The sequence below is a fragment of the Monodon monoceros genome, unplaced genomic scaffold (assembly GCF_005190385.1).
Source record: "Monodon monoceros isolate NGI ecotype Baffin Bay Population unplaced genomic scaffold, NGI_Narwhal_1 Super_Scaffold_15, whole genome shotgun sequence".
In the NCBI taxonomy this organism is placed as follows: Eukaryota; Metazoa; Chordata; class Mammalia; order Artiodactyla; family Monodontidae; genus Monodon; species Monodon monoceros.
The window spans coordinates 77,207,148-77,219,538 of record NW_021703771.1 but is presented as its reverse complement, the minus strand read 5'-3'; the positions used below and the strand labels follow the sequence as shown (position 1 = coordinate 77,219,538).

The 12,391-nt window shown below is 41.6% G+C and overlaps 1 protein-coding gene across 1 annotated transcript in view; it reads left to right on the top strand.

Moving 5' to 3' along the window:
• The window catches only part of NOX3 (NADPH oxidase 3), a 57,989-nt gene that overhangs the window by 29,786 nt on the left and 15,812 nt on the right, over positions 1–12,391 (top strand). Inside the window, exons 10-11 of the mRNA XM_029224019.1 lie at positions 610–772; positions 12,240–12,386. Of these exons, the coding sequence (XP_029079852.1) occupies positions 610–772; positions 12,240–12,386 (310 nt within the window). The remainder of the gene's footprint in view (positions 1–609; positions 773–12,239; positions 12,387–12,391) is intronic.

Genomic DNA, 12,391 nt, shown 5'->3' with positions numbered 1-12,391 from the left:
TTTAGGACCAAGTTAAAGACAGTTGCACTTATTCAATGAATATGCATTATCCTTATAAAGAAAAATTTGCTAAGCAAAGACGAAACATCAGTGCAACCCCTGGCCTAATTATCACAGATTTCTGAGTTCGCATAATCTAAAATAATGAGTTTTAGAAATTCCACACAACTGACAAATTATTCCAAAATTATGTTTATTCCAAATGAATGGCTTCCATTAGACTAAAATTATATAAACATATGAAGAGGTGGGAACGGGGAGAATCATATTAGCAAAAGGACAGATAAGCCTTCTAAGCCACCTTGATGATTCTGTTTTTTCCCTCTGAGGGCAGATGGGAAAAAAAAGGAAAAGAAAAGGCATCTTCTACCAATCTTCCTGATGCTTGAAGGCAAAACAAACTCCTAAGAACTGTAAAAAAGAGCTGTGCCATAAGGCCGGCCACCATAGCCCTACACTATGTGTGTCCAAATAGGGCATTCTCAAGCACAGAGCCAACTTCCCTGCACACATTTGCTAACACATCCCATACAAAGCACTCGTTTAGGATGGCTTTGTTTTCAAGAGCGGAGTGTTCTGAATGTCAAACGGCACACTTTGTGATTGCAGGCTGGCGGTGGACGGGCCGTTCGGAGCTGCACTGACAGATGTGTTTCACTATCCAGTGAGCATGTGCATTGCCACGGGAATAGGGGTCACTCCCTTTGCCGCTCTTCTGAAATCTATCTGGTACCAATGCTGTGAGTCACAAACCCAGTGGAAGCTGAGCAAGGTATGGAAAATATCATCAGCTTACCCTTCCATGAATTCAAAGGTTCAACATCCTTCTATCTGTCATCGCCGATTCCTGGGGAGGGTTTTAATTAACTACGAGGGATAAACTCAAGGATCCTTAACTATACGTATGTTCTTAAAAATCTCCATTCAGTATGACATTTATGAGAAGGGTTATGTCTAATCTTGTTAAAGATGACAAGACATAAATTTTATTGCTTCATTGCCATTACAGGACATGTAATTGCTCATGTCAGTAAAATATGGACAGGCTGCAAATGGCTATGTGACTGAGTACTATTAGCAGGCAGCCTTAGACTCGAGCTTGATACTGTGGTTGCAAGTGTACTATTCAATATCTTCATCTCAGGGACTCGGGGTCTTAACTGAGAAGCAAAAATGCCACAGTTGGGATTCATTTGTCTGCTTGCCTGGTGTTGCCATTCAGCTCCAAATCTCCTTTTTGTCATTTCTTGTATGTTCTCTGACTAGCTGCCTCCATGGTTCCCTGGCTCCCTTTGTGCATCCCATGTTTTAACCCTCTTAGGATCAGCAACAGACACTAGAGCAGCAGGAGAAAGGGAGCCATGCTAACACTAAATGGTGTCAACTCAGGAGGGCCAAGGACATCAGGCAAACTTGGTTCTGGTCCTGGTTCTGCCGCTTCTCTGACTGACACTTTGGCTGCAGTTTCGTCGTCTATCCCAGGAAGATGCTTGATTAAGTCAGCATGTCTATGGGACGTTAGTCATATGAGAAGGTCCACTAAAGAGAATTGTGTAGTGAAATGATTTCAGAAATGCTGTCACAGATCCCCCTTTAGAAGATTCACATCTTCTATTAGCCTATTAAATAAATTCTGCAGAAAAGAAACTCATTCAGTTTCATTTCACCCACCCTTCCCAAGCATATTTAGTCATGGAAACTTTCTTCATCTATCATTCTTTAAGAAATGGCACTTTGCGAAGCACTGGGGCAAGGCCAGAAGGGAAGATCTCTACAGGTGGGTCTTTCTCAACCAAGAAATTAGAGTAAAATTAGCTATCATTTCATGAGTTTCCAAGTGACAGGCGCTTGACATATGTTTTTTCATTTTATTTTTATAATCTTCCCAACAACCTTAGAAAGTAGATAGCACAAGCTCTGTTCTCCAAATAAGGACTCTGAAGCTTTAGAGACACGAAAGTCACTTTCCTGAAAATACACTGTTAATGAAAGGCAAAATCAGGGTTCGAACTCAGGTGCATCTGGCTCTCTGGTTTGACATAACCAACACAGGTAGACATGGCTTCCACCTACTGTATTGTAGGAAGACTGTGGGATTCCTGGTCAGAGAATCTACCTCAGCCTGATTCCACCCTCACTAGAAGCATCACCCTGAGTGCATCAGTTCACCTCTCGGAGCTAGGTTTCCTGATATACACGATGGAGAAATAAGAGTCCATATCCATCAGGGAGTTTTTGTTTGTTTGTTTTGTTTTTGTTTTTGTTTTTGTTTTTGCGGTACGCGGGCCTCTCACCGTTGCGGCCTCTCCCGTTGCGGAGCACAGGCTCCGGACACGCAGGCTCAGCGGCCATGGCTCACGGGCCCAGTCGCTCCACGGCACGTGGGATTCTCCCGGACCGGGGCACGAACCCGTGTCCCCTGCATCGGCAGGCGGACTCTCAACCACTGCGCCACCGGGGAAGCCCCATCAGGGAGTTTTAATACCAAATAAATGATGTAGAAACATTACTGTATAAATGTGTATAAGATTATATTAAATGTGTATAAGATTATAATTAAATTAATTATATCTGCCAAAGATATAAATTACTAGTACTAATACTAATAGCCTAGATTAATCAATCATTGACTACCTAGAAGGCAGGGAGTTAGGCATTTTACACATACTATCTCACATCATCTTACACATACTATCTCACATCATCTTTACTTACCACTTTCCCATTTTACAGATGAGAAAACTGAAGCTGGATCACAAAGCTAATAGGAATGATAGAATCATATCATTGAATTGTTATAATACCTCTTTCAGATAAGTAGTATCCTCAGATTACCAGTGAGGAAACAGAAGCACAGAGAGCTAGTAAATATCAGAATGAGAGTTTGAACCCGGGTTCTTCTTAAGCTAAATCCCATCTTCTTTCCTTTATACCACAATAAGATTAACCAAGTGTTTTATTCTGTTCGGGCTGCTATAGCAAAATACCATAGATGGGGTGGTATACCATACATACAACAGAAATGTATTTCTCCTACAGTTCTGGAGGCTGGGAAGTCCAAGATCAATGCACCAGCATCAGACTTGGTGTCTGATGACAGCCCACTTCCTGGTTTATGGACGGTCATCTTCTAGCTCTAACTTTCCACTGCAAAAGAGGGCAAGTTTTTGGACACTGATGGGCACTAATCCAATTCAAGAGGGCTCCACCCTTATGACCTAATCACCTCTGAAACTCCCCACCTCCAAATACCATCACACTGGGGATTAGATTTCAACATATGAATTTGGGGCAGGGGGCACAAACATTCAGTCTAGGGCACAAAGCAAGCAAAACAGACACTGTTTCATACATTTGGACTCCACTGCAAAGCTTTGTTATGGTTTATGTTGATTTCCCCATCTCTGTAAGCTCTTTCCTCTTGCTGTCTACCAAGTCAGACCCACTTATAGCAGCAGCTCATTGCTTCATGGTTCTCACTGTACAAAAGGTCACATTATGCTTCACATGGAGATGGTGATGGAATTGTGTGCCTCACTTTCATTCACTTATTCACTCAATGACTATTTATGCAGCACCTACTATGTGCCAAGCCCCACTCGTACTGACTGAAAAGCCTATCACCCTCCTCTCACCAGACTCACAATACCTGACCCTTCTCTCAACATCCATTACCCCTGTGCTGTTCTCCTTTTATATCATTTATCCTTCTTTTTTATTTTAACGTTCACAAAGTACTTTATTTCCCTTAACAGATTCTGAGCTCGTTAAGCGTGGCTTTTCTCGATATCTCCATTATTAGAGAGATATATATTTATATATGCACGCACACTATAAAGTTTGAATAAATCAATGAGTGAATAAATGTCCCCTTGGCCAAAAGAATTAACAAATGGCTTCTGCACAATTTTCTGTAAAATTCTAGGTTACTAAGATTAATTTTCTTTTATTTAAACAAAAGACTATTCGTTCAGCAACTTTATAATTAAAATAATACATTCCAATTATTTTATCACAAATAGGAAAATTCTTCTAAGAATCCACAAAATCTTAAAGTCCATATTGGAACCCACAGAATATTAATACCACCTTCTCTCTCACCATTTCATTGTTATTCCTGGGCTGTTTATGGGCTTTCTCAAAGCTGTTTCAGTGGGAGGGCTAAGGATTTACCACAAAAGTATAAAACAGGGGCTTTGATCTCTAGTCCGAAAAACAGAAATCATAGAATTGGAAATAAAACACAATGTTTTAATGACTTATAAAAATCGGGGGTAATACTGAGACAACCCTCAACTGAAAATAAAGGCAGGAGTTATAGTATATGGGAGAAAAGAAGCTAAAAGCATGGAATCACAAAATTGAAGGGGCTTGACCTTCCAGTTTTGCATAGAACAATACTTACAGTGGGAAGTGATTTGTCCAAAGTCCCTATCTGGCTAGCCACTGAGTCAGGACAGGAGCCTGTGTTTCTGGTTTCAAAGCTCTTTTATGAAAGAAGTGAGGTTTCATGCTACAGAAAGTTCAGGCTGAAAATCACACTTGACATCCACTTCCTCAGAATCTGCATGCTTGAGAAAAAGCTTAGGAAATTTCTGTTTTAAAGCAATTCTGTGTTTATTTGAGTACAGCTAACATTAGGCTTATGTAACTAATATTTGTCAGGGCCGCCCACATGCTTTTGAGATATAAATACTACTCCTTCCACTAAACTGTCAGCATCGCTGTAATTTTTTAAGTGGGGGAGAGCAAAGCAGTACATTCTTATCTAACAGCATCTTCACAATTATAGATCTGGGCTATAGTTTTCAGAGTGTTCTTTTCTGCAACAAGGAAAGGGGAAAAAACAGCATAGAGGTTCAGAGCTGGAATTATAAGTTTAAATAGTTAACTGCAATTGGTTCAGATTTTCTCCCTCCTGTGTAAAAGTTGGCATAAAGGCAGTCGTTTTTACGAACAAGGCTTATATTGCAAGTCTAGAGTAAAAAATTTGCACCAAAGTTTTCTTAGTTGTGACCATTGCAAACTACATCTCTTCCTCCTTCTCCTCTGCCACATTATTCTAGAACATTTCTAAGTAAAATGCAAAAGGATATCCAATAGGGCTCCTGCATCTTCTTTGGGGTCATATGTAGCACTTTCTGTTTGAAGCTAGCGTTTTTCAAATTTTTTCTAGCTATGTGTTATTACTAAAGATAGCGGTGAGAGAGAAGTGGTTAGGAGGACACTTCCCAAGAAGGCAAAATAACAATAAATATAATGATGCCCTGCTGTGAAGAAAATGGGAAAAAGTTGTAATATATTAAAGGGATATTTCCAACCCAAGAGTAAGAGCCACACTTCACTTAGTTGGAGGCAAATGAGAACACAGTGCTCTTTTGGGATGAAGGAAGGGGGTGTGAGCGGCTGGGACATCCCTGTGATACAGTATGGAGGAAGCCAAGGGTTAAAATGCCCCTTGGGGATGAATGTCCCCCCAGCTCCTGCCTAACGGAGATGATTAATTCTACATCACACTCAATTTGTGAAAAGAGCTCTTGAAAAAAGTTAGGACAGTTTGCTTGTGCAAACTGTCAAAATGATGAATGGAAATAGGTGTGTACAAACCAGGGGTGGGGAGGGGGCAGATTGCTGACATAAATGTATTGGCCTCCACATTTTAGTTCCCTAATATCACAGCCGTGCAGTCAGAACCGAGAGGACGGCCAACTGGATGATTTGGTTCATTTTCTTAACTGCATATGTAATCTTCAGATGATAATAAAATAGATTCTAGAAAAACTGAGATAACCTAATTCCTTCATAAATGGTCTTCCTTCATCAGCTCAATAATACATAACCGTGATAATGAGTATTTATAGTGTGTCCCGTGCAAAATGGCCTTTGGGTTCTTAACCTAATATAATAAACAGATAATTCAAATAAAAAGACAGCATGGGCCAGTGGGAACAAGGCAAAGAGGCCAAGAAAGGCAAAAATCCATACTGTCCTTAAATATATTAATAAAACAAAGGAGGGCCTGCTCTCTTTTCTAATGAATGAAAAATGCATTTAATTTAATCTGTTTTGAGGAATTATTTACTTTCACTTTCCCTCACCCTGCTGCTCTGGCTACTCCTAGAACTGATCATCTCTGGTAGCCACTGAGAGTGTCCTGATAAATTGAACCAGGGAACATGAGGCCAGCTTGCATCTCCAGGAGACACACGTGCTTCTCACCTTTCACTAGGCAGCCTCAAAAGACCCCAGTCCCCCAGGAGGTCTCCCCATTGTCCTGTGGGGAAGTGACCAGTATTAATATTTTTAATATCTTGGTTTATTAACCACACAAGCAATACGTGACTACAGGGTCCTTGTAAAAGATTCAAATAAAATACTCAGTCAAAAATCTCAATCAGAACAGACTTGTGGTTGCTGGGGGTGGGGTGGGGGGCGGTGGCGAGGGATGGACTGGGAGTTTGGGGTTGGTAGATGCAAATTATTACATTTAGAATGGATAAACAAGGTCCTACTGTAGAGCACAGGGAACTATATTCAATATCCTGAGATAAACCATAATGGAAAAGAACCTGAAAAAGAATGCATATATATGTATGTACAACTGAGTGACTTTGCTGTACAGCAGAAATGAGCACAACTTTGTAAATCAACTATACTTCAATTAAAAAAAAAAAAGAATGTGTAAGCATGGCTTTACAGAGAGGAAAGTGCACTGTTCTGGGGACCCTTGCAATGAAAGACATCAAGACTTCATTTAGCTGTGTTTTTTTAAACCTCATTTCTGTTTAGAAATAAATTGATTTAGCAGTTTGAAAAAAAAAACTCCCTTTATTCACCTCCCTTCCCAAATTAACCACCGCCACCACTTGGCCCTCCAGGGTTCTCACCTGAAACGGTTGAGCGCATCTTATTCCATTCCTTTCCTGCACTTTTGTGTACACATACGCACCTACACACATATGCAAGGTGTTATTTTATTTTTACATAAATAGGGATGTGGGGATGGGGAAGGAGGGAGAGAAAGAAAGGTGTGCAATTTGTGTTTTTGTTTTTCATTCTAACATGGCCTGGCGCTCCTTCAAGTGTCACTGCCTATTTATTGACTTTATTTTATTTAGCGCCTTCAGTGAATTCTGTAGTATGACTATCTCACAATTGATTTTATCATTCTATTATTAATGAACATTCCAGTTGTCCAACAACTATAATTTGAGCAAACTGAGGCACAATAAACTTTAGGCCCCAGTCAAAGGGCAGAGCAGCAGCATAGCCATGAAATAATTAACATTAAGGATAATGGCTTTAAACAATAGTCTTAAGGGCTAAAAGTGATTGACAAAGGCTGGTCTTAGTATTACAATGGATAATGGGAAAAATAGTTTTATAATTTTATTTCTTTAAAACCAGATGTGGAAGCCATGTTAGGGAAGCTTCTCAAAACTAGTTGCTTCAAAATCTGTTTGCTATTGTCTTCACCCACGATGACCTTGGTAACAGCAACCACAAAATAAAAACCAGGACAGTAATAGCTACCATTTATTGAGGCGGTATTATGTTTTCTAAATATCAGTCTCAGTCTTTATCTTTTCAAAGAGAAAAGTTCTCTTTTTAGAAAATATTCATGATTCCCTCCATGGAAAGTCACCATCACCCTCCCTGATTGAAGCTTCTATCAGTTCTGTTACATTGTATAGGGAGTGTGGAATCTTAGCTCAGGCTACTATAACAAAATACCAAGGCTGAGTGGCTTAAAACAACAAACATTTCTCATAGGTCTGGAGGCTGGAAGTCTGAAATCAGGGTGCCAGGATGATTGTGTTCTGGAGAGGACTCTTCCTGACTTGCAGATGGCTACCTTCTTGCTGTGTCTTCACATGACGAGAGAGGGAGCTCTGGTCTCTTCCTCTTCCTATAAGGGCACTAATCCCATCATGGGGGCCCATCCTCATGACCTCATCTAAATCTAACCATCTCTTAAAGGCCCCATTTCCAAATCATCACATTGGCAGTTAAGATTTCAACACACAAATTTAGGGGGGATGCCTTCATACCATAACAGTGGGGAACATAGGATGCTGCCCAGGAGGAGGCAAGGTCACAGTGCAATCCCACTGGCCTCCTAGAGGGAGCTGTTGTTCAAGGTCAAGGTCAACCCTGGCACCCAACATGGATCTTAGAGTACCTTTCACTAGTGAATGGGTTCCTCTTTCAGAACTACATCTTTATGACCAATGCTGAGGTTTTGAGACTGGTGCTAGAGATTTTGGTTTCACCTCCTGTCAATAACCACCATCTCTATAGTTCAGGGGTGACGGTGGACGCAGACCCCCAAGTAAGGCAAGTGTCCCTCTTTGCTCTCTAATATAAACATGTGGCATTCATTCTGTAAGCTCCTCCAGATGACAGTGAGGTAGTAGCAATATCTCAGCTAACATCTCAGAGCACTTACTGCATCTTTAGACTTTGAGCTAAATGCTTCCACGAAACCTATCTTTTCATCTTCAAAATAATCTCATGGATTATTGTTCTGTGTTTTTGTTTTGGTTTTGGGGTTTTTTTTTGCCATTTCAATGTATGATAATCTAGACTCAAATTACATAACCTGCTCCCAGTTACACAGCTTGAAGGTGGTGAAGCCAGGAGACTAGGACAGGTTGCAGGACTCCATGCTCACAATGGTTAACTACTATGTTATATTACACCTTCAACCTGCACCCTCATTTGCAATTTCCTTCCTTAGAAAGGAAAAAGCCCCTTGGGTGCTCTCGGCGATAGATAGATAGATAGATAGATAGATAGATAGATAGATAGGTAATTTTTGTCCCCATTCCATCCTCAGGAAATTGATTTTGGGTCTAAAGAAATGCAGGTTGTATTTGAGGATGTGTCCCCTGCTGTGTTTGTGGGTACCTATCCAGGCCATGGCACGGGAATGTCTGATGGAAGAGTCTGGTGCTCTGGTAGTAAAATAGATAAGTAGCTTTTCTTATTTCATTTCCTGGAATTGTTTATCCAAAAATAGCATGGGGACATTTCCTACTGGGCCCAGATGACCTGGTCCACACTCTCTTAAAGAGAAGCCCAGGCTGTGGGAAAGGTGGGGATGAGCTGGAGCTGAGACCCAGGCCCCCCCAAGATTGGCTGTGGCTGAGTTTATCTCGTGGTTCGTGCTAGGAACGATGTGACAGCGAAGGCCTGTGATAGGCCACATGCATACAGAACTCCCTAACCCCATAACAACGTCCTGGAGTGGTGCCCTGCAACCATCTGGGGATCCATTAGATCTACAAAAATGTGTGGGCTGAGTCCTGTAAAAGAAAACTTCATTACTACAGAAGTTCAGAACTTTCATCATTTTACTGAGGATGACTTTCTGTGTAACAAAACCTTTTAAGGTTACCTGAGGTATTTTAGGCCTCTGTTATCTACTATAGATTTCTGAAAGCCATGCTTTATACAGGTAACCAATTTTAGGGTGGTTTTATTTTTGGAGACTGAGGCGGGGCGAGAGTTGGGAAGCACAGATCACAGACGTGTAGCCTATTGTTTGGGACGTTTGTTCTACCATTGACCAGACCCTTCCTACTGGAGGAAACACAGAGGTGGGAAGCCTCTGTCCCTTCACAGTGAGCGTCCCTCACTATTAGAAAGATGAAAGGGAGTCAAAGTAAATGTGCTTTTTCCTCTCTTCAAAGTCCATTTTCTTCTCTTTCTGCCCAAGGCACTTCACCAGAGCCTATTCAGTGCCCCTCCATTGCCTCTTGCACCAAAGCTGCCCAGTGTCACCTGTGAGTCAGTTACAGAGGGAAAAACACACAAAGCCATTACAAGGAAGCAGAACGTATAAAAGGCTTGGCGAACCCTCAGAACACTGACACACAGCTAAGCCACGGGAAAGTAAAGACAGGAATGATTTCTGTTTGAAAGAATAAGGGTCAGTAAGTGGAGGAAAGCTAAGATGTGACTGTTTTTCAAGTAAGGGTGATTGGGACTGGATTTGAAATTGACAGGTTTAAAAAAAACGATTTTTTGGTTTGTTGTTTCAGATGAATGTATTTTTAGCATGTTTCTTAAAGAGCGAAAATAATAGAAAATAAGTCAATGTTGTTTGTTCTATACCAAATGCACCATTAATATTCTTAGATCAAACAAGCTACTAGGGGCAGGAACGAGGGGAGGAGCATAGGTGAGAAGGGCATTAAATTCAGTTAGTTGGTTTTGATTTCCACAGGGAGCAAAGTGAGTTAAAGGCAGGGCTGAGATTTTGAAAGAGTAATTTAAATGAGGCACTATACAAGGTGGAAAGAAAGAGGATAGCAGTATTCATCACCTACATAGCATATGAAATCAGCCTCTGGCCTCCATTCTTCCTTCCTTCCCCTACCCCTCCCCGATTCACCGCCCAGTCTATAAAAATGCTGCCAGAATGGTGGCCCCGGGATCCTTCCTCAGATGACGTCATTCCCCTGCTGGGCACCCTGCAGTGTCTCCCCACCTCACTCAGAGTAAAAGTCAGGACGGCCTCACAGCCCCCGTCTGCACCTCTCCGCCTTCCCCTCAGACCTCACCTCTCGCTGCCCACCCCCCACACACACTCCACTCCACCAGCTCCTGGCTCCCCTCTGACAGCTCCCACCCTGGGCCTCTCCCCTAACCATTCAACTCTCTCCACGTCTTGGCTTCAATGTCCTCTTTCCTTGTCCATTTGACTTAATATTGCAGGACTTTCCAGCCTGCCTTTTTTTTTTTTTTTTTCAGAGTACCAATCACCCTCTGACATAGTCTATATTTTAGTTGTTAATTTATCATCTTTCTTTTCCCTCTAAAATGCAGACGCCATGAAGACAGGGAATTTTTATCTCCTTTGTTTGCTCTTCTAGCTCCAGAGCTGAAAACAGTCTTGACATGGAGTGAGCATTCAGTATGTTCAGTACATTCAATTCAATTCTTTGAATCAACAAGGATGAACACGATTGTCAGGAGGGACCCACTGACTCAGTTTTACAGCTGAGAAGAAGCTCCTTTTGGGGTAGGGGAGCTAAAATACCTGGGGATTATTAGTAGTCCTGAGATTAATATTCCAAGAGCCCTTCCAAGCAGCAATTGTCCAACAAATATGTAGGCTCTAAGCTTTTGTTCTTCTTGAGTATTAATTTCATAAATTCCTGCACAAACCTGGAGAGAATAGGCAAGATACTTAGCCTGGAAACACGTTCTGTGATTTCTTTTTCCTCATGAATATGATCTGTTAATTAAATCTCGCCTGTAAATTTCATTATATGATGATGGTGAGCTTGCAGCCTGGCGGGGGAGGGGAGGGTGAGAACACTGGCTATTGGAGACGATATTTCCTGGTGGATATCAAGGCCGGCCCCCTCCTCTATCCTGTTAATCAGCATGTCTTTTGGGAGGGGGTGCAGGAAAGAGCAGTGGGCAGTAGGGGTAGGAGTGTGAGAAAAAGAGGAGAATTAATAGACCTATCTCCCGTGGTTTCTTCTAGATACAATTATCTGAAACTCAAAGCGCAAAATCTAAGCCTTTATTTTAGCAAAGCCAAACTACTTCTCATCACACGCCATTTGCTAAACACAGAGAGTTTAAAAAAATAAAAAGAAAAGAAAAGAAAGAAAAAAAGAAATGTTCCTCAGTGTAATTTCATTATAGCAGTTGACACACAACCCCTGCCACCACCCACCAGCTTCCTTGGACACTGATATGTCTGGCTGATGGGAAACTCCTGGACTGTGTGGCTTGATTCTGCGATTACCATAATCTCCACCCTCCGGAGGGCATGGCTGGTGAAGTGGATTAGTGAACAAGCCTTTGGGTCTCTGGAGAAGGTTCAAACCCAGAGCTTAGGTCATAAGGGAAGATGAAGGGCGTTGGTCTAACAGTTTATCCCCCTTTGGGAAGAGTGAAAGGCACAGCTACTTATGATTATTAACCTCATTCAGAAGAAGCACAGCCAGGAATGGGGTAAATTGATCCTCATCCAGTGAAACTGGCAACAGCCCACAGGCTCCTGACTCTGAATTCATTCTGGGCCTTTTCAAACACAATGTGAATTTTTTCAAAAGAAATCACAGTGTGACTATTTGTTCGCTGGCAGAGTGAAGCGTGTTATTTTGCAGAAGTGCCCATTTGGGCTCAAATAATTTAGTGGAGATAAAGTAGTCTGCGATTATCAGCACATTATGAAAAGAGGGACAGATCTGTTTTCTTGCCTTCTCTCTTGACAGGTGTACTTCTACTGGATTTGCCGAGATCCAGGAGCCTTTGAGTGGTTTGCCGATCTCTTACTCTCGCTGGAAACAAGGATGAGTGAGCAAGGGAAAACTCACTTCCTGAGTTATCATATATTTCTTACTGGCTGGGATGAAAATCAGGTATA